At 38.0% G+C, this 21,536-nt stretch overlaps 1 protein-coding gene and 1 long non-coding RNA gene across 4 annotated transcripts; both read left to right on the forward strand.

The window, feature by feature from the left end:
* The first annotated feature begins 2,053 nt into the window (after positions 1-2,053).
* LOC114156610 (protein IWS1 homolog) lies at positions 2,054-6,413 on the forward strand. The gene is made up of 2 exons (XM_028037143.1): positions 2,054-2,317; positions 4,929-6,413. The coding sequence occupies exons 1-2, from the start codon at positions 2,272-2,274 to the stop codon at positions 6,269-6,271; spliced, it is 1,389 nt and encodes a 462-aa protein (XP_027892944.1). The 5' UTR covers positions 2,054-2,271; the 3' UTR covers positions 6,272-6,413.
* Positions 6,414-8,646: 2,233 nt separating this feature from the next.
* Positions 8,647-21,409, forward strand: LOC114155358 (uncharacterized). 3 transcript variants are annotated; one of them, XR_003597723.1, is made up of 5 exons: positions 8,647-8,705; positions 8,804-8,962; positions 19,698-20,026; positions 20,125-20,283; positions 20,558-21,409. It is a non-coding gene; the product is annotated as an uncharacterized LOC114155358 (long non-coding RNA). The 3 variants fall into 3 exon arrangements; XR_003597724.1 differs by lacking the exons at positions 8,647-8,705; positions 8,804-8,962 and adding an exon at positions 18,090-19,232; XR_003597725.1 differs by lacking the exons at positions 19,698-20,026; positions 20,125-20,283; positions 20,558-21,409 and adding an exon at positions 9,237-10,088.
* Positions 21,410-21,536: the final 127 nt, after the last annotated feature.

Raw genomic sequence — 21,536 nt, forward strand, 5'->3', positions numbered from 1 at the left:
GATCCTTTTAAACCAATTAGTGCCACAAAATGTTACCCAGTTTCATAATTTGGATTAACTATATATGTTATGTCATCTGCTTTTGACTATGGTGACTGTATTTCTAAAACTTTAGAGTTGTAGCAAAATAAGAGTCCAAAACTGAACTTGAGGACTTTGCAGTCTGCGAGACCAGACTGGAGAGACGGTCGTCTTTAGTGGTTAGCATTAGCTTTTTGTGTTTAGTGTTAGTTTCTGATACTTTTAATGAGCTTAGAGGTCTAGTGTTCGGTTCTACTTTTTTGTACATATCGTTATCTTACAATATTTTTACAATTTATTTGTGTTTAGTGTTAGCGTCTGCTTTTTTATGCTTAACATTAGCTTACTATATTTTTTTGTGTTTGGGGTTTTAGCATAAACGTCCACTAAGTTTTTATATGTTTAGTGGTTTGGTGGTAGATGACCCCCACAGAAAGGGGTCAACTGCTGACCCCACCCTATGGTTTTACTTGGTTTACCACTTCACGGCTGAATTTCTGTCCTTCCCAGTCACTTCCACTTCATCAGAATACCACTAATAGACCGTGGCATATTTAGTGGTCAAAAAAAATTGCACAAATAATCCAATTGATTCAAACAAACGACTCTTGACTTTTCCAAAGAGCATTTGGAAATGCAGGCATGACATGCAGGGTAGCAATTACTGAAAAGGGATAACGTTTGTGATCCATACCATGAACATATGGGAAAGCAGCAGTTTGGTTTAACTCTGAAGAAAAAAAGCTCTGCAGATCAGGTTCACTTTATATGTGTTGATAGAGAAGGTGAGGAGATGCTTTCAAGAAATGAGCTACAGTATGAAGAAGCTAGGTGTAGCCAAGAAGAATTTGAGTGCGGTGCCGGGATGCATGAAATTACTGAAGCTGAACAATATAAATTTAGAGTTAATCCTGCACAGCCACAGGCAGTGTTCAAGCAAGTTCCAGAGCAGAGCGTTGCCATGGGGAGAGAGGATGGAGACGAGGATATTCTGGAAGAGGAGGATAGCTGCATGAGTGACAGAAGGTTTACACGATGAAGGACGGGATGGGATGGGGAAAAAAAGAACGGGGGATGAAGATGGTTGCTTTGTTGTTTAAAGATGCAGCGTTGAGTATTTTCCAGGCACATGGTGCCATTTTCTAATGCAATTAAGTAACATAGCTAAGATCTTGAGTTTCTTGATCCAAACCCCAGCAGAGGGAGCGTCCACCTCTATCTACTGCTTCTTTACACCAGAGAATAAGATGCTGACCGGTGGATTCTACAAACCAGTGAGACAAATTAAATAATGCTGTGTCTTATATAATATAGTAAAACTGGTGAAACAGAACTGTGTGAGATGAAGTGGATAAAAACACAAACATTTTATAAAAGACCAAGTATGAAGACAAACATACAAAAACAAACCAACAAAACCAAAACACTGTAGCCAGCAAAGTTAATAATTCACCTTTTTAAATATCTTTACCTCAATCTTCCTCTTTTTCCAGGAACTGTGCTAGAGCAGACAGCTGAAGGGCAGGTGAAGATGATGGCACAGCTTTGAAGCTGTGGGCTGCGAGCTGCCACCTCCTGGACATCCGCTGGACATAAACAACTCTGACTGCACTGTGCAGCAACATTTATATACGCTTCAGAAATACCCTGTTCATCTTGTGATCAAAATGTTAAAATCCATTGAACATTATTCATGTCCCTGACATGTTGTAAGACAACTTGGCCTACAACAAAATCACCGTTTAAGTTTGAGTCTTTCCATAACTTATAAAAAATACATGATTAGATTTTGTTTTTAATAATATACATGCTAAAACTATGTTTGTTTGTTTTTTTGTTTGTTGCCTCTGCAGCATTGTGCAGTTGGGGCCCTATTGTTCAGACAATATTATTCTAATGCAGTTGATTACAAAATAATTATCACAGCCATTTTTTAAACTTTATTATTAACTAACAGCAACAGGAGATGGATGCAAGCACGTGCAATTTGCGCGAATGCACCAGCGCGTGCATTCGTCATTGAGCCTTCGTCAATGAAAGTCATGGAAACGACGTTAGCGTCGGAAACCCTATAAATGACGCCGACCTTCTGAATTCTTTCCTTTTGCTACGGGACTTTTGAAGGAGACGCCTGAAGGAGCCTAACGCCTCGGAAGGTTTGAACCTGTGGAGAAGTCTACTTTGCAAAACTTGCTGAAGAAGCGCTTGGTGAATTACGCACTTGCTGAAGAATCCCAAAACCCACGAAAGATGGATCCTGGCCAGGAGAAGGACCCGCAGGGGGATCAGCTGGAAGGTTCATATCATTCTTCTATTATTTTTATTAAACAAAAACAAGTTATTGCTAAAATAATAATGAATTGTTTAGTTTATTTTGTGTTTGTGTGCGTTTTTTTAAAAGAAATATTGCCTGCTGTATAAAAAAAGACAAGTAGCATTCTTGCTAGCATAGATCTTTCTCAACTAAGGAGTTTTTTTCTTGACTGAATTTCCAGGAAATGCCAGGAATGTTAAACTGGTGTAGTGATTTAAGAAACATATGTATTTTAGTTAATTATAGTCAAATTAGTTGAATTACTGTCAAATTCTTGAAAAAATTTGTTGGTTCGTGACCGTTATTTTTTGAAAAATACTCTGATAAACATTCAGTTTCCATGGAAACGCTAAATAAAATACATTAGCTATTTAATGTTACTTTAAAAAAACATTTAACAACATGTATTTTCCCCTTTGATAGCCTGTAATTTAATTTAGTTTTATTATTTGAAGAAAGAAACATGTAGCCTGTTTTTTTTTTTTGTTTTGTTTGGAAAATTAGTTTGTTTTTGACCGTTATTTTTTGAAAAATACCGTGATACACACTCGGTATCCATGGATACGCATTAAATATTTAATATTACTTTAAAAAACATTTTTAAAAATGTATTTTCCCTATGACAAACTATGATTTAATTGTTTAGTTTTATTATTTTTTCAAGATAAGGACATGTTGATCTGGGGTTTTTAGCATCGCCAGGAATGCTAACATGGTGAATTGATTAGAAAAAGCTAAAACGGTCAAATTTAATCTAACAGTATCAGGTTTGAAGACTTTGTGGTCCAATACTTCGAAATTTTGTTGACTTCTTTGAAATATATAGCTTTAATAGGTCTTTTTTGCTTTTGTGGGATGAAACAAATATGTGAGTTAATTTAAATAGTTTAGTGACTTATGTGTTAGCTTATTGAAATTTGTGGATAAATGTCTGGGATGTTAGCACTAGTGTTTGAGAAAAATTGGTATACTGGTTTGGAAAAAAAAAACAACAAAACAAAACGGGAAAACTAGCTTATTCTTAACTGGTTTTTTTTAAATACCCTGACAAAACATGTTTGGTTTCCATGGCAATGACATCAGACTTGTAGAGGTTTATTAGAACACTCAAAGAGGCTTTACATAAAATCACTAATTTCCATTCATGCACATGTTCACACACTGATGATGATAAGCTAATGGATTGTAGCCACAGCTGTTATATCAAACCATTGGCCCTTCTGACCAACACCAGCAGGAAAGTGGGAGAAGAGTCTTGACCAAGGACACAACGACAAAGGCAGGCCATTGCAGGGCAAACTCCTACCACTGTCGCCCCAGTAATAAGCATTATATGTGTGTGTGTGTGTGTGTGTGTGCGCGCGCACGTGTGTGTCTGTGTCGTAGTGATCATCAATCAAAGCTGATTTTCAAATACAAAATAATGATTTCTTTGTGAAAATTAGCTTTTATGACTTTGGTGTCTAATTCTTGGCAAGCTGGATGGTTCTTTGTCCATTTTTTTGAAAAATGCCCAACCATATTTAGTTTCCATGGATACATTGGGGAAATTATATAAAATGACTTCAATAAAAAGTTAAGAAAGACAAAAACTTAGGAAGGTATAATTTGCATTTTTGGGATGCAACATATTTGTGAGTTAATTGAATTTGTTTTGTGATTTATATGCTAGTTGTTTGAAATTTTGGAAAATGTCAGTAATGCTGACTGTAGTTGTTTTTAAAAAAAATAAGTTTTGGAACCAGCTTTTCGAAAATGTAGTATATGTAGTCTCCATGGATACATTGATTAAATGACAACAGACAACTTTATTCTTAGAAAAAATCTCTAAAGAACAATCAATGTGTGCCTATTGATTTCACAAAGTAACTAAATTATTTATTGTAATTACTCAAGATCAGAAAACAGTGTTTTGTTCCATTGCATTTTAGTGATGTATCATTTTCAGAAGTTACTTGAATGTTGGCCTGTTTATTTACAGTAGATCCCCAGTCTTTAGACTCTGATTTTTACAGATGTACATTTCTGCTGTTGGCTATATGTAGGGGTATATAGGTATTTATTCATACTGTAGGATTTACTGACGGGGTGTCAGAGTAGCTGTTGATGTGATTCTGAAAATTTGTGGAGCTCAGAGGATTTTAATTTAATTAACTACAGTTAACATTTTAGTCATTTAAAAATTCTAATGGAAACATTAATTATTTTTCAATTCTTTTATAGTGTTAAAGTTATGTAAGCAGTAATTTAAGTTTAATAGTAATGAATGACTCATGTTTCTTGTTTTGTCTGTTAAGATAAAACTTACCTGTTCAGCAGCATCAAAGATTTGTGAGAGTTATAGGAGGGTAAACTGAGTAACTTGTTGCAGTGTTTTATTTTATTCACACTAATGGTACAATGTAAGATTAAAGGTATTTTATTAGCTATTAAAAAGTCCTCAACACAGCACATACTTCTTTAATTTATATTTAGACATTCTCAAACCTGGGTTAGTGTATTTTGGTATTTCAGTGTTCTCTTTAAACATTGCTTTGGATTTTTGTGAAGGTCTTGATGCTGAACGATGGTTTTTTCTTGTTTTCCTTCACAGCTCATAGTGTAGGTCTTCCAGCAGACGGATCCCCAACGTTGAAGGAACATCCAGACGATGGTAAGGATCTTGGTAAGGTGTGGTCAAATGTTTTCCAAGAAATCATGTCAGACAACATGGTTTCTGGAGATCATGCAGAGGAGTCGAGGTGTAGTTCACCTCCGCAGTCTGTTGACTGTAGTACCAGCTCCAGTGGTAGCTCCAGTCAAGATGACTGGGCTAGCAGTTTCAGTGGTAGCTGTATTAGCAGCTCCAGTCGTAGCTCTATTACCGTCTTCAGTGAAGATGAGGTAGGTAGTGACTGGACTAGCAGTTACGGTAATATCAGTACTACCAGCTGCAGTCCAACAGTAGACCGTCCTTACGCTGAGCTCGAGATGGCTCAGAAGCTTCAAGAGGGCATTTTTCAATTGACCTCACTTGAAGAGCCTGTTTTGAGTCCAGATGACTGCAGACCTTTTGGTATCTCGCAACGTCATCAGGTAGGTTTGGTAGGGGATGTGACTCGTGTGACATCTGCGACCGGCATAAGCAGAAAGAGGACAAAGGACAGTGACTCTGAAGAGGAGCCCCCTGCCAAGAGGACCAGGGACAGTGACGCTGAAGAGGAGCCCCCTGCCAAGAGGACCAGGGACAGTGACTCTGAAGAGGAGCCCCCTGCCAAGAGGACCAGGGACAGTGACGCTGAAGAGGAGCCCTCTGCTAAAAGCACCAGGGAGCAGCAGCCTAGAGATGAGCTCCCCTCCAAGAGGACCAGGGACAGTGGTACTGAAGAGGAGATCCCTGCCAAGAGGTCCAGGAACAGCGATGATGAAGAGGAACCTGTTCTCAGTCCCTCCACAAATACATTGTGTGAGGATTCTTTTCAGTCCTCCCCTGTCTCCAGTCCCTCGCCCATGCCATTCTGGGTGGATCCCATTTTTTCACCCATCAGTCTTTCACCTAAGAGTGCATGTGAGGATCCCATTCTGTCCTCCCCTGTCTTCAGTCCCTCACCAAGATTGCCATGTGAAGGTCCCATTATGTCAATCTATGCCATCAGTCCCCCAATCAGTGAAGATTCTGTTTTGTCATCCCCTGTCCTCAACTGTCCACCAAGGACAGTGTGTGAGGATCCCATTGTGTCTTCTCCTGCCATTAGTACTTCCCCATCAACATATTGCAAAGTTCCAAGTTTGACATTCCCTTGCATATGTGTCTGTATGAAGTCTCAAATGGAAAAAGAAGAGGAACCAATGCCTTCAACATCTGGAATTGGATCTGACAGAATTAGAGGAAGAGAGAGTTCCAGACAAGTGTATTTTAGACCTCACTACGACTTGTCAAGTGATGACTCTGATTAGATTGGGTTCTTGAAAAACTGAAGACCTACCGGAGAAGTCCCATTAGGATAACGTAATTTCTCTGTTGTTTTTGTTAAAGCCAATGGCTTTCTAGCAGGACCGAGGATGCCTTAGGTAGCGCCTTGCACCGGGGCTTTTCTTTATCCCGCTGCTAGATGTTTCATTTTAGATGTTAAGGATTCTAGCAGGACCGAGGATGCCTTAGGTAGCGCCTTGCGCCGGGGCTTTTCTTTATCCCGCTGCTAGATGTTTCATTTTAGATGTTAAGGATTCTAGCAGGACCGAGGATGCCTTAGGTAGCGCCTTGCGCCGGGGCTTTTCTTTATCCCGCTGCTAGATGTTTCATTTTAGATGTTAAGGATTCTAGCAGGACCGAGGATGCCTTAGGTAGCGCCTTGCGCCGGGGCTTTTCTTTATCCCGCTGCTAGATGTTTCATTTTAGATGTTAAGGATTCTAGCAGGACCGAGGATGCCTTAGGTAGCGTCTTGCGCCGGGGCTTTTCTTTATCCCGCTGCTAGATGTTTCATTTTAGATGTTAAGGATTCTAGCTGGACAGGCAATGCTGACTTTTTTGCTGTTGATGAATGTATGACTAAATGCTGGCGGATGCTAATTTAAATTTCTGAGGAACAAGACCTTACTGCTGAACAAAAAACACTAAAAGGAGTCGGACATGGATGGTGCGTAAAAGACAAATGCTAAAAGGAATAAGACAACGCCACAGGATTAATACTAAATCTAAACCAATCTTGCTGGGCAAAAATCAAACCAACAACAATTAAGACAACGCAGCTCCGGACACTGGAATCAATACAATTGAGACAACACTGCTGCAAATGAAACTCTAAAATTTAAACAATATTTCTGACAGTTCTAATTTTTAAGACATAATAAATTCAATATAATATGCAATACAATATAATCGGTTGAGCTCTGGTGTAAACGGATTGAAACAGCGGTTTTAAAGTTATAATCATTCTGGTCTGGACATTATAAAATCCACAGGGAGTGAAGCGTTTTACGTATGAAATAACAGTAACAACGGGAGTTAATTTAAATGTTCATAGATGAAAGAGGAAGAGAGAAATAGGCAGGACCTTTGGATCCCGGATATGAACTGTTGATCCACGGATCAATCATTTGGCGGCTGGATTCCAAAACCCTCAAGGCCACATGTTAAAATGAGCAAGACATTTAAACTCAGGCGATAATTTTAAAAGTAAGTAATGCTGCTGGGTGTCAAACCTAAAATCTCTTAAGACTGAGAAGAGACAACGCTTTTCTGGACAAATTCATTTCTCTAAGGATGGAGACAACGCTTCTCAAGTAGTGAGAAATTTAAATCTTTTAGGACTAATATGATGTCACGGTGGACAAATTAAAATGTAGAGGAATTAAAACAACCCCGCGGAGTACAAATTAAAATCTTTAAGGATAAAAGAAAAAGACAGAAATAAATGCCAAGTTTCAGGGTGTAATAGCGGTGCTTCCCCACACGGTGCGCTCTAATATAGTAAATTGTTCTCACCTGTACCTTCATTAATCCAGTCTCCCAGTTTTAATCTTCCAGGTTTTAGCTGCTCATCGCTGGATTCTTTCGTGGTTGTCCATGTGGTTCCTGTCCTCCTGGTTCCTGTTTGTAAGTTTTTGCATTCCACAACACGTAATACTGCTGGCCTCCTGCTGGCACTGGGACCATCAGCTTTACTAAATAAACATAGAAAGAAATTCACTATTAGTAGAAAGTGTTCCTCCATATAGAGTTCAAATTTACATTAAGTAAGGAAAGTTTTCCTGATAATATTTTGTATTAGAGACTTAATTAAAGCATCAAATAAGAAATTAGAAGACAGAGGAGAAGATAGACAGAATTTGTGATTGAGGGATTTAATTAAGAGCTTTTATGCAGAGGGAAACTAGAGAACAGGGTCAGAGGGAAGGAAAATAAACTATTAATCTCATAAAACAAATAGTTTCTATGGCCATATTCATGTGTTGCAACACAGAAAGATCACAAAAAGAGAATAGACTTTAAAAACTACAGATACTAGTCTCTGATCCAAGATCCAAACTTCTCAAATCTCTGATGTTCTGATCATCCCAGGTTGGATCTCCTGAGCCTGGAATCCTCCACCTTCAACACCGTCTGTCAGGTGGAGGAAGATAAGAGAACCCAGTTGACGAAAAAAGTAAGAACATTTCTATCTACAAAACATAACTAAACATTTCAGATGGAGCTGCATAGAGTTGAGCTGAAAGTTACAAACTGGTTCTGTCTGCTGTCCATGATTATTTTCCTCTTTAACTCTGTTGTCTTTTCTCTTTATTTCATTTCTCTGTCAACTCCTGTCACATGACTTGAGTTGACCAACAAATAAAACAGAAGACCTGCTCCACCTGCTGATCTACTGGTTGGAAGAGATTGTGGAAAAGGTGAGGACATGATGATGACTTGATCAGAAAGTCTCCTTCAATCATCTGTTATTTAGACTGAATGTGTGTCTGATTATGTGTTGATTCTCCAACATCAGCGAGACAAGACAACAACTTTTGACTAATGAGGAGAGAGAAGACACAGAGGACTGAGGAGACGCAGAAAATCCTGCTGGAAATCAATAAAAATGTTTCCTGATGGAACAGGGGGACGGCTGAGGACAGGACACAACATAAAGAGACAGAGACCATGTGAAGTAGGTCCTTCAATAACAAACCAAGATTTTTTCAACTATGTTAATTTAGTTACTATTTTGTTGCAGTTAAAACAAGTGAATGTAGGGTAAGAATCGACAGTAGCCAGCAGACAAATAAGTAAGAACCTGATTCAAGTGCTTTGCAATATTTGCTGTGCTAAACAAAAAACAAGATTAGAGATATTAATGTTTATGTATGACTGTAAAACACATCCATTTGATAACATGCTCTTTTTAGCATCAGTAAGTGATGTTTGTACTAAATGTTTTCTAGATTCAAGGATGGCCTTTCAACCCTGGATTTCATTTATGCTTTGGAGCTTCATGCTTCTGTGTTCAGGCCCTTTGTGTGCGGAAAAGCTGACATCAGAAATGTGAGAGGAAATCTTTGAAGTTCAGCTCAGCGAAAAGGGCAGCACCAGACGACAAGAAGAAACCAGACTGCTAGGATTCTCCTTGAGACAGACCAAACCTCGCTTTCCTGTTCAAACTCTGACAAGATACCAAAGCCCAAGACATACGATCAGTTTCAAAGAAGACATGAACTTTGAATTACAAAACTCTTTGGACTTTATTAAGTTCAAATACAGAATCACAAAACATAAATGTGGATGTTGGCCTGTGAAGGCAGATGTTAACTTGTGAAACCTGCTCTGTCAAAGTTCTGACTCTGCTGCATTGTGGTTGTTTGACAACCTTTAAATTTTAGACTCATTTATTTCCAAGTCCACCATGTTTTCTAGTCTTGTGTAGTTTTCCACATAGGATTCCCAAGTTAGTGGATGCACTAGGCCACTGTCTCTGGAGGTCCTCAAACTGTCCCTAAAGACGGTCATGGCCACATTGACTGCTGATTGACTCGGTCATAAACTGTCCCAATTCCTCCTGGGAGTCTGGGAACCTACAGTCTGTTCTGCCAAACCCAGGAGTAAAATATGCATCAAAACAGGACACATAGTTTAGTTATATATTTATATTTCTTCATTCAACTGTCACTACCAACTGCTACGACTATTGTTGAAAACTGTTGTAATGTTTAATTGTATTTACATATAAATATTAGAAATGAAAATGTTTATGTCATCAGAAACTGTTCCAATAAAAAGTGACATATTATTAACACATGGCTGATTTTTTTTTATTTTTTTTATGACATATTATTTTCGAAAGCTGCCAAACAGGCAACAAATTAACCAGATATTAATTAAATAAATGAGAAAAACAACAACAAAAATCTTGTTAGGTAGGTGGTACATGACATCCGGTTTAACAGATGAACAGTGAGACTGTTTAGCAGGACTGATGGTATTTGTAGTCCATCTTTTCTTGCTTTCATCAGTGTCACATTGCAGCAAACCCATGAACACAAACCATGTCTGTTCATGACTGCCACTAAAGACGTGTCTCTGCTTCAGATCATCCAGAACTGGGACTAACAACAAACCAAAGTTATAGTAAATGAAGAAAAATTTCAGCAGAAAAGACACAAACTCTCTAGAATGACATCATTGGTTTCCATAAAATTGATAACTTTTTAAATTTGCTCTTTAAAGAGCAAAGTCTCATTTGAACATTGTGAACTGTTGATAAGAAATCCAAAACTTCTGCATGACTGTAGCCGTCATGAAAGTACATCTTAATCAGATCCTCTTCTGAGAGCGAGTCCAGCACCGACCCTGTAAAACAAAATAGAGCAGAATAGAAATTCTTTTACTGTCCAACAATGGAGAAATTCAGGAGCTAAACTAACAATTAAAGCAGTTCGGTTCACATGAAGATAGAAGATAAAATATGTAAAAACAGAGTAAAATGCTGTAAAGGCAAAAATTCAACGCAAGTACTGTGGAGTTATTAAAAGTAGAATATAAATAGTGTACTCAAAAGTAATGTACAGTAAAGTATGTTAATTTTAAAATATTCAAAAATCAGAATCAGAATATATTTACTGATAACTAGCTGGTATTTCCATCTATGGCTGGTTGAACCAAGAGAACTTCAAGACTATTTACTGATGTCTTCACCTTGTGCCAAGAACCGAACATTTTTCCCACATGAAAAGCAGAACATTTGAACTGTCCCTAGATTTTGACCACAGAAGACAAAAAACTTAAAACATGGCCACCTAAAAAAAAAAAGAGGGACAGTTGAAACCAGATATTTATACACCAAGAACAAGATACAAACATCTCTCTGTCTGTATAGATAGATTGATATCTATCTATGGAGCAGGGCGCCACCACGAAACTTGGGCCCCATGACAAAAAATTAAATTTGGCCCCCCTGCTGTTACAATTTGTTGAGTCTATTTGACCCATAAAAAGCGGCACAATTTTAAAGGCATGCAACTGCCTTGCTTTCTTGTCATGACAGTTTGTTATGAGACAGATAATCTGTGAAAAGATGAATCTCCTCCTCCTCCCTGACCGACTACTGACGGCTAAAGATTGTGATTGACAGCGCTAAAACCCTCCTCATGCGTCTGATTGGTTGTTTGTAGAGAGCACTGGGAGAACTTGCATCCACACACACACCCACACACACACACACACTAACTTGAGTGACCTTCCATGCTTAGTTTACATAGTGCAGCATATTACTGTAAAAATCGTTCAAATATGAATAAACATAACAGTTTGTATCTTTCCCTTTCAGGTCGTAAGTTTTTCATATTTCCCAAAAACCACTTGAATTTCAGGATGACGGACATTTTTCAGCGTGATCCTTTTAAACCAATTAGTGCCACAAAATGTTACCCAGTTTCATAATTTGGATTAACTATATATGTTATGTCATCTGCTTTTGACTATGGTGACTGTATTTCTAAAACTTTAGAGTTGTAGCAAAATAAGAGTCCAAAACTGAACTTGAGGACTTTGCAGTCTGCGAGACCAGACTGGAGAGACGGTCGTCTTTAGTGGTTAGCATTAGCTTTTTGTGTTTAGTGTTAGTTTCTGATACTTTTAATGAGCTTAGAGGTCTAGTGTTCGGTTCTACTTTTTTGTACATATCGTTATCTTACAATATTTTTACAATTTATTTGTGTTTAGTGTTAGCGTCTGCTTTTTTATGCTTAACATTAGCTTACTATATTTTTTTGTGTTTGGGGTTTTAGCATAAACGTCCACTAAGTTTTTATATGTTTAGTGGTTTGGTGGTAGATGACCCCCACAGAAAGGGGTCAACTGCTGACCCCACCCTATGGTTTTACTTGGTTTACCACTTCACGGCTGAATTTCTGTCCTTCCCAGTCACTTCCACTTCATCAGAATACCACTAATAGACCGTGGCATATTTAGTGGTCAAAAAAAATTGCACAAATAATCCAATTGATTCAAACAAACGACTCTTGACTTTTCCAAAGAGCATTTGGAAATGCAGGCATGACATGCAGGGTAGCAATTACTGAAAAGGGATAACGTTTGTGATCCATACCATGAACATATGGGAAAGCAGCAGTTTGGTTTAACTCTGAAGAAAAAAAGCTCTGCAGATCAGGTTCACTTTATATGTGTTGATAGAGAAGGTGAGGAGATGCTTTCAAGAAATGAGCTACAGTATGAAGAAGCTAGGTGTAGCCAAGAAGAATTTGAGTGCGGTGCCGGGATGCATGAAATTACTGAAGCTGAACAATATAAATTTAGAGTTAATCCTGCACAGCCACAGGCAGTGTTCAAGCAAGTTCCAGAGCAGAGCGTTGCCATGGGGAGAGAGGATGGAGACGAGGATATTCTGGAAGAGGAGGATAGCTGCATGAGTGACAGAAGGTTTACACGATGAAGGACGGGATGGGATGGGGAAAAAAAGAACGGGGGATGAAGATGGTTGCTTTGTTGTTTAAAGATGCAGCGTTGAGTATTTTCCAGGCACATGGTGCCATTTTCTAATGCAATTAAGTAACATAGCTAAGATCTTGAGTTTCTTGATCCAAACCCCAGCAGAGGGAGCGTCCACCTCTATCTACTGCTTCTTTACACCAGAGAATAAGATGCTGACCGGTGGATTCTACAAACCAGTGAGACAAATTAAATAATGCTGTGTCTTATATAATATAGTAAAACTGGTGAAACAGAACTGTGTGAGATGAAGTGGATAAAAACACAAACATTTTATAAAAGACCAAGTATGAAGACAAACATACAAAAACAAACCAACAAAACCAAAACACTGTAGCCAGCAAAGTTAATAATTCACCTTTTTAAATATCTTTACCTCAATCTTCCTCTTTTTCCAGGAACTGTGCTAGAGCAGACAGCTGAAGGGCAGGTGAAGATGATGGCACAGCTTTGAAGCTGTGGGCTGCGAGCTGCCACCTCCTGGACATCCGCTGGACATAAACAACTCTGACTGCACTGTGCAGCAACATTTATATACGCTTCAGAAATACCCTGTTCATCTTGTGATCAAAATGTTAAAATCCATTGAACATTATTCATGTCCCTGACATGTTGTAAGACAACTTGGCCTACAACAAAATCACCGTTTAAGTTTGAGTCTTTCCATAACTTATAAAAAATACATGATTAGATTTTGTTTTTAATAATATACATGCTAAAACTATGTTTGTTTGTTTTTTTGTTTGTTGCCTCTGCAGCATTGTGCAGTTGGGGCCCTATTGTTCAGACAATATTATTCTAATGCAGTTGATTACAAAATAATTATCACAGCCATTTTTTAAACTTTATTATTAACTAACAGCAACAGGAGATGGATGCAAGCACGTGCAATTTGCGCGAATGCACCAGCGCGTGCATTCGTCATTGAGCCTTCGTCAATGAAAGTCATGGAAACGACGTTAGCGTCGGAAACCCTATAAATGACGCCGACCTTCTGAATTCTTTCCTTTTGCTACGGGACTTTTGAAGGAGACGCCTGAAGGAGCCTAACGCCTCGGAAGGTTTGAACCTGTGGAGAAGTCTACTTTGCAAAACTTGCTGAAGAAGCGCTTGGTGAATTACGCACTTGCTGAAGAATCCCAAAACCCACGAAAGATGGATCCTGGCCAGGAGAAGGACCCGCAGGGGGATCAGCTGGAAGGTTCATATCATTCTTCTATTATTTTTATTAAACAAAAACAAGTTATTGCTAAAATAATAATGAATTGTTTAGTTTATTTTGTGTTTGTGTGCGTTTTTTTAAAAGAAATATTGCCTGCTGTATAAAAAAAGACAAGTAGCATTCTTGCTAGCATAGATCTTTCTCAACTAAGGAGTTTTTTTCTTGACTGAATTTCCAGGAAATGCCAGGAATGTTAAACTGGTGTAGTGATTTAAGAAACATATGTATTTTAGTTAATTATAGTCAAATTAGTTGAATTACTGTCAAATTCTTGAAAAAATTTGTTGGTTCGTGACCGTTATTTTTTGAAAAATACTCTGATAAACATTCAGTTTCCATGGAAACGCTAAATAAAATACATTAGCTATTTAATGTTACTTTAAAAAAACATTTAACAACATGTATTTTCCCCTTTGATAGCCTGTAATTTAATTTAGTTTTATTATTTGAAGAAAGAAACATGTAGCCTGTTTTTTTTTTTGTTTTGTTTGGAAAATTAGTTTGTTTTTGACCGTTATTTTTTGAAAAATACCGTGATACACACTCGGTATCCATGGATACGCATTAAATATTTAATATTACTTTAAAAAACATTTTTAAAAATGTATTTTCCCTATGACAAACTATGATTTAATTGTTTAGTTTTATTATTTTTTCAAGATAAGGACATGTTGATCTGGGGTTTTTAGCATCGCCAGGAATGCTAACATGGTGAATTGATTAGAAAAAGCTAAAACGGTCAAATTTAATCTAACAGTATCAGGTTTGAAGACTTTGTGGTCCAATACTTCGAAATTTTGTTGACTTCTTTGAAATATATAGCTTTAATAGGTCTTTTTTGCTTTTGTGGGATGAAACAAATATGTGAGTTAATTTAAATAGTTTAGTGACTTATGTGTTAGCTTATTGAAATTTGTGGATAAATGTCTGGGATGTTAGCACTAGTGTTTGAGAAAAATTGGTATACTGGTTTGGAAAAAAAAAACAACAAAACAAAACGGGAAAACTAGCTTATTCTTAACTGGTTTTTTTTAAATACCCTGACAAAACATGTTTGGTTTCCATGGCAATGACATCAGACTTGTAGAGGTTTATTAGAACACTCAAAGAGGCTTTACATAAAATCACTAATTTCCATTCATGCACATGTTCACACACTGATGATGATAAGCTAATGGATTGTAGCCACAGCTGTTATATCAAACCATTGGCCCTTCTGACCAACACCAGCAGGAAAGTGGGAGAAGAGTCTTGACCAAGGACACAACGACAAAGGCAGGCCATTGCAGGGCAAACTCCTACCACTGTCGCCCCAGTAATAAGCATTATATGTGTGTGTGTGTGTGTGTGTGTGCGCGCGCACGTGTGTGTCTGTGTCGTAGTGATCATCAATCAAAGCTGATTTTCAAATACAAAATAATGATTTCTTTGTGAAAATTAGCTTTTATGACTTTGGTGTCTAATTCTTGGCAAGCTGGATGGTTCTTTGTCCATTTTTTTGAAAAATGCCCAACCATATTTAGTTTCCATGGATACATTGGGGAAATTATATAAAATGACTTCAATAAAAAGTTAAGAAAGACAAAAACTTAGGAAGGTATAATTTGCATTTTTGGGATGCAACATATTTGTGAGTTAATTGAATTTGTTTTGTGATTTATATGCTAGTTGTTTGAAATTTTGGAAAATGTCAGTAATGCTGACTGTAGTTGTTTTTAAAAAAAATAAGTTTTGGAACCAGCTTTTCGAAAATGTAGTATATGTAGTCTCCATGGATACATTGATTAAATGACAACAGACAACTTTATTCTTAGAAAAAATCTCTAAAGAACAATCAATGTGTGCCTATTGATTTCACAAAGTAACTAAATTATTTATTGTAATTACTCAAGATCAGAAAACAGTGTTTTGTTCCATTGCATTTTAGTGATGTATCATTTTCAGAAGTTACTTGAATGTTGGCCTGTTTATTTACAGTAGATCCCCAGTCTTTAGACTCTGATTTTTACAGATGTACATTTCTGCTGTTGGCTATATGTAGGGGTATATAGGTATTTATTCATACTGTAGGATTTACTGACGGGGTGTCAGAGTAGCTGTTGATGTGATTCTGAAAATTTGTGGAGCTCAGAGGATTTTAATTTAATTAACTACAGTTAACATTTTAGTCATTTAAAAATTCTAATGGAAACATTAATTATTTTTCAATTCTTTTATAGTGTTAAAGTTATGTAAGCAGTAATTTAAGTTTAATAGTAATGAATGACTCATGTTTCTTGTTTTGTCTGTTAAGATAAAACTTACCTGTTCAGCAGCATCAAAGATTTGTGAGAGTTATAGGAGGGTAAACTGAGTAACTTGTTGCAGTGTTTTATTTTATTCACACTAATGGTACAATGTAAGATTAAAGGTATTTTATTAGCTATTAAAAAGTCCTCAACACAGCACATACTTCTTTAATTTATATTTAGACATTCTCAAACCTGGGTTAGTGTATTTTGGTATTTCAGTGTTCTCTTTAAACATTGCTTTGGATTTTTGTGAAGGTCTTGATGCTGAACAATGGTTTTTTCTTGTTTTCCTTCACAGCTCATAGTGTAGGTCTTCCAGCAGACGGATCCCCAACGTTGAAGGAACATCCAGACGATGGTAAGGATCTTGGTAAGGTGTGGTCAAATGTTTTCCAAGAAATCATGTCAGACAACATGGTTTCTGGAGATCATGCAGAGGAGTCGAGGTGTAGTTCACCTCCGCAGTCTGTTGACTGTAGTACCAGCTCCAGTGGTAGCTCCAGTCAAGATGACTGGGCTAGCAGTTTCAGTGGTAGCTGTATTAGCAGCTCCAGTCGTAGCTCTATTACCGTCTTCAGTGAAGATGAGGTAGGTAGTGACTGGACTAGCAGTTACGGTAATATCAGTACTACCAGCTGCAGTCCAACAGTAGACCGTCCTTACGCTGAGCTCGAGATGGCTCAGAAGCTTCAAGAGGGCATTTTTCAATTGACCTCACTTGAAGAGCCTGTTTTGAGTCCAGATGACTGCAGACCTTTTGGTATCTCGCAACGTCATCAGGTAGGTTTGGTAGGGGATGTGACTCGTGTGACATCTGCGACCGGCATAAGCAGAAAGAGGACAAAGGACAGTGACTCTGAAGAGGAGCCCCCTGCCAAGAGGACCAGGGACAGTGACGCTGAAGAGGAGCCCTCTGCTAAAAGCACCAGGGAGCAGCAGCCTAGAGATGAGCTCCCCTCCAAGAGGACCAGGGACAGTGGTACTGAAGAGGAGATCCCTGCCAAGAGGTCCAGGAACAGCGATGATGAAGAGGAACCTGTTCTCAGTCCCTCCACAAATACATTGTGTGAGGATTCTTTTCAGTCCTCCCCTGTCTCCAGTCCCTCGCCCATGCCATTCTGGGTGGATCCCATTTTTTCACCCATCAGTCTTTCACCTAAGAGTGCATGTGAGGATCCCATTCTGTCCTCCCCTGTCTTCAGTCCCTCACCAAGATTGCCATGTGAAGGTCCCATTATGTCAATCTATGCCATCAGTCCCCCAATCAGTGAAGATTCTGTTTTGTCATCCCCTGTCCTCAACTGTCCACCAAGGACAGTGTGTGAGGATCCCATTGTGTCTTCTCCTGCCATTAGTACTTCCCCATCAACATATTGCAAAGTTCCAAGTTTGACATTCCCTTGCATATGTGTCTGTATGAAGTCTCAAATGGAAAAAGAAGAGGAACCAATGCCTTCAACATCTGGAATTGGATCTGACAGAATTAGAGGAAGAGAGAGTTCCAGACAAGTGTATTTTAGACCTCACTACGACTTGTCAAGTGATGACTCTGATTAGATTGGGTTCTTGAAAAACTGAAGACCTACCGGAGAAGTCCCATTAGGATAACGTAATTTCTCTGTTGTTTTTGTTAAAGCCAATGGCTTTCTAGCAGGACCGAGGATGCCTTAGGTAGCGCCTTGCACCGGGGCTTTTCTTTATCCCGCTGCTAGATGTTTCATTTTAGATGTTAAGGATTCTAGCAGGACCGAGGATGCCTTAGGTAGCGCCTTGCGCCGGGGCTTTTCTTTATCCCGCTGCTAGATGTTTCATTTTAGATGTTAAGGATTCTAGCTGGACAGGCAATGCTGACTTTTTTGCTGTTGATGAATGTATGACTAAATGCTGGCGGATGCTAATTTAAATTTCTGAGGAACAAGACCTTACTGCTGAACAAAAAACACTAAAAGGAGTCGGACATGGATGGTGCGTAAAAGACAAATGCTAAAAGGAATAAGACAACGCCACAGGATTAATACTAAATCTAAACCAATCTTGCTGGGCAAAAATCAAACCAACAACAATTAAGACAACGCAGCTCCGGACACTGGAATCAATACAATTGAGACAACACTGCTGCAAATGAAACTCTAAAATTTAAACAATATTTCTGACAGTTCTAATTTTTAAGACATAATAAATTCAATATAATATGCAATACAATATAATCGGTTGAGCTCTGGTGTAAACGGATTGAAACAGCGGTTTTAAAGTTATAATCATTCTGGTCTGGACATTATAAAATCCACAGGGAGTGAAGCGTTTTACGTATGAAATAACAGTAACAACGGGAGTTAATTTAAATGTTCATAGATGAAAGAGGAAGAGAGAAATAGGCAGGACCTTTGGATCCCGGATATGAACTGTTGATCCACGGATCAATCATTTGGCGGCTGGATTCCAAAACCCTCAAGGCCACATGTTAAAATGAGCAAGACATTTAAACTCAGGCGATAATTTTAAAAGTAAGTAATGCTGCTGGGTGTCAAACCTAAAATCTCTTAAGACTGAGAAGAGACAACGCTTTTCTGGACAAATTCATTTCTCTAAGGATGGAGACAACGCTTCTCAAGTAGTGAGAAATTTAAATCTTTTAGGACTAATATGATGTCACGGTGGACAAATTAAAATGTAGAGGAATTAAAACAACCCCGCGGAGTACAAATTAAAATCTTTAAGGATAAAAGAAAAAGACAGAAATAAATGCCAAGTTTCAGGGTGTAATAGCGGTGCTTCCCCACACGGTGCGCTCTAATATAGTAAATTGTTCTCACCTGTACCTTCATTAATCCAGTCTCCCAGTTTTAATCTTCCAGGTTTTAGCTGCTCATCGCTGGATTCTTTCGTGGTTGTCCATGTGGTTCCTGTCCTCCTGGTTCCTGTTTGTAAGTTTTTGCATTCCACAACACGTAATACTGCTGGCCTCCTGCTGGCACTGGGACCATCAGCTTTACTAAATAAACATAGAAAGAAATTCACTATTAGTAGAAAGTGTTCCTCCATATAGAGTTCAAATTTACATTAAGTAAGGAAAGTTTTCCTGATAATATTTTGTATTAGAGACTTAATTAAAGCATCAAATAAGAAATTAGAAGACAGAGGAGAAGATAGACAGAATTTGTGATTGAGGGATTTAATTAAGAGCTTTTATGCAGAGGGAAACTAGAGAACAGGGTCAGAGGGAAGGAAAATAAACTATTAATCTCATAAAACAAATAGTTTCTATGGCCATATTCATGTGTTGCAACACAGAAAGATCACAAAAAGAGAATAGACTTTAAAAACTACAGATACTAGTCTCTGATCCAAGATCCAAACTTCTCAAATCTCTGATGTTCTGATCATCCCAGGTTGGATCTCCTGAGCCTGGAATCCTCCACCTTCAACACCGTCTGTCAGGTGGAGGAAGATAAGAGAACCCAGTTGACGAAAAAAGTAAGAACATTTCTATCTACAAAACATAACTAAACATTTCAGATGGAGCTGCATAGAGTTGAGCTGAAAGTTACAAACTGGTTCTGTCTGCTGTCCATGATTATTTTCCTCTTTAACTCTGTTGTCTTTTCTCTTTATTTCATTTCTCTGTCAACTCATGTCACATGACTTGAGTTGACCAACAAATAAAACAGAAGACCTGCTCCACCTGCTGATCTACTGGTTGGAAGAGATTGTGGAAAAGGTGAGGACATGATGATGACTTGATCAGAAAGTCTCCTTCAATCATCTGTTATTTAGACTGAATGTGTGTCTGATTATGTGTTGATTCTCCAACATCAGCGAGACAAGACAACAACTTTTGACTAATGAGGAGAGAGAAGACACAGAGGACTGAGGAGACGCAGAAAATCCTGCTGGAAATCAATAAAAATGTTTCCTGATGGAACAGGGGGACGGCTGAGGACAGGACACAACATAAAGAGACAGAGACCATGTGAAGTAGGTCCTTCAATAACAAACCAAGATTTTTTCAACTATGTTAATTTAGTTACTATTTTGTTGCAGTTAAAACAAGTGAATGTAGGGTAAGAATCGACAGTAGCCAGCAGACAAATAAGTAAGAACCTGATTCAAGTGCTTTGCAATATTTGCTGTGCTAAACAAAAAACAAGATTAGAGATATTAATGTTTATGTATGACTGTAAAACACATCCATTTGATAACATGCTCTTTTTAGCATCAGTAAGTGATGTTTGTACTAAATGTTTTCTAGATTCAAGGATGGCCTTTCAACCCTGGATTTCATTTATGCTTTGGAGCTTCATGCTTCTGTGTTCAGGCCCTTTGTGTGCGGAAAAGCTGACATCAGAAATGTGAGAGGAAATCTTTGAAGTTCAGCTCAGCGAAAAGGGCAGCACCAGACGACAAGAAGAAACCAGACTGCTAGGATTCTCCTTGAGACAGACCAAACCTCGCTTTCCTGTTCAAACTCTGACAAGATACCAAAGCCCAAGACATACGATCAGTTTCAAAGAAGACATGAACTTTGAATTACAAAACTCTTTGGACTTTATTAAGTTCAAATACAGAATCACAAAACATAAATGTGGATGTTGGCCTGTGAAGGCAGATGTTAACTTGTGAAACCTGCTCTGTCAAAGTTCTGACTCTGCTGCATTGTGGTTGTTTGACAACCTTTAAATTTTAGACTCATTTATTTCCAAGTCCACCATGTTTTCTAGTCTTGTGTAGTTTTCCACATAGGATTCCCAAGTTAGTGGATGCACTAGGCCACTGTCTCTGGAGGTCCTCAAACTGTCCCTAAAGACGGTCATGGCCACATTGACTGCTGATTGACTCGGTCATAAACTGTCCCAATTCCTCCTGGGAGTCTGGGAACCTACAGTCTGTTCTGCCAAACCCAGGAGTAAAATATGCATCAAAACAGGACACATAGTTTAGTTATATATTTATATTTCTTCATTCAACTGTCACTACCAACTGCTACGACTATTGTTGAAAACTGTTGTAATGTTTAATTGTATTTACATATAAATATTAGAAATGAAAATGTTTATGTCATCAGAAACTGTTCCAATAAAAAGTGACATATTATTAACACATGGCTGATTTTTTTTAATTTTTTTTTATGACATATTATTTTCGAAAGCTGCCAAACAGGCAACAAATTAACCAGATATTAATTAAATAAATGAGAAAAACAACAACAAAAATCTTGTTAGGTAGGTGGT

Source organism: Xiphophorus couchianus, chromosome 13, assembly GCF_001444195.1.
Source record: "Xiphophorus couchianus chromosome 13, X_couchianus-1.0, whole genome shotgun sequence".
Classification (NCBI taxonomy): Eukaryota; Metazoa; Chordata; class Actinopteri; order Cyprinodontiformes; family Poeciliidae; genus Xiphophorus; species Xiphophorus couchianus.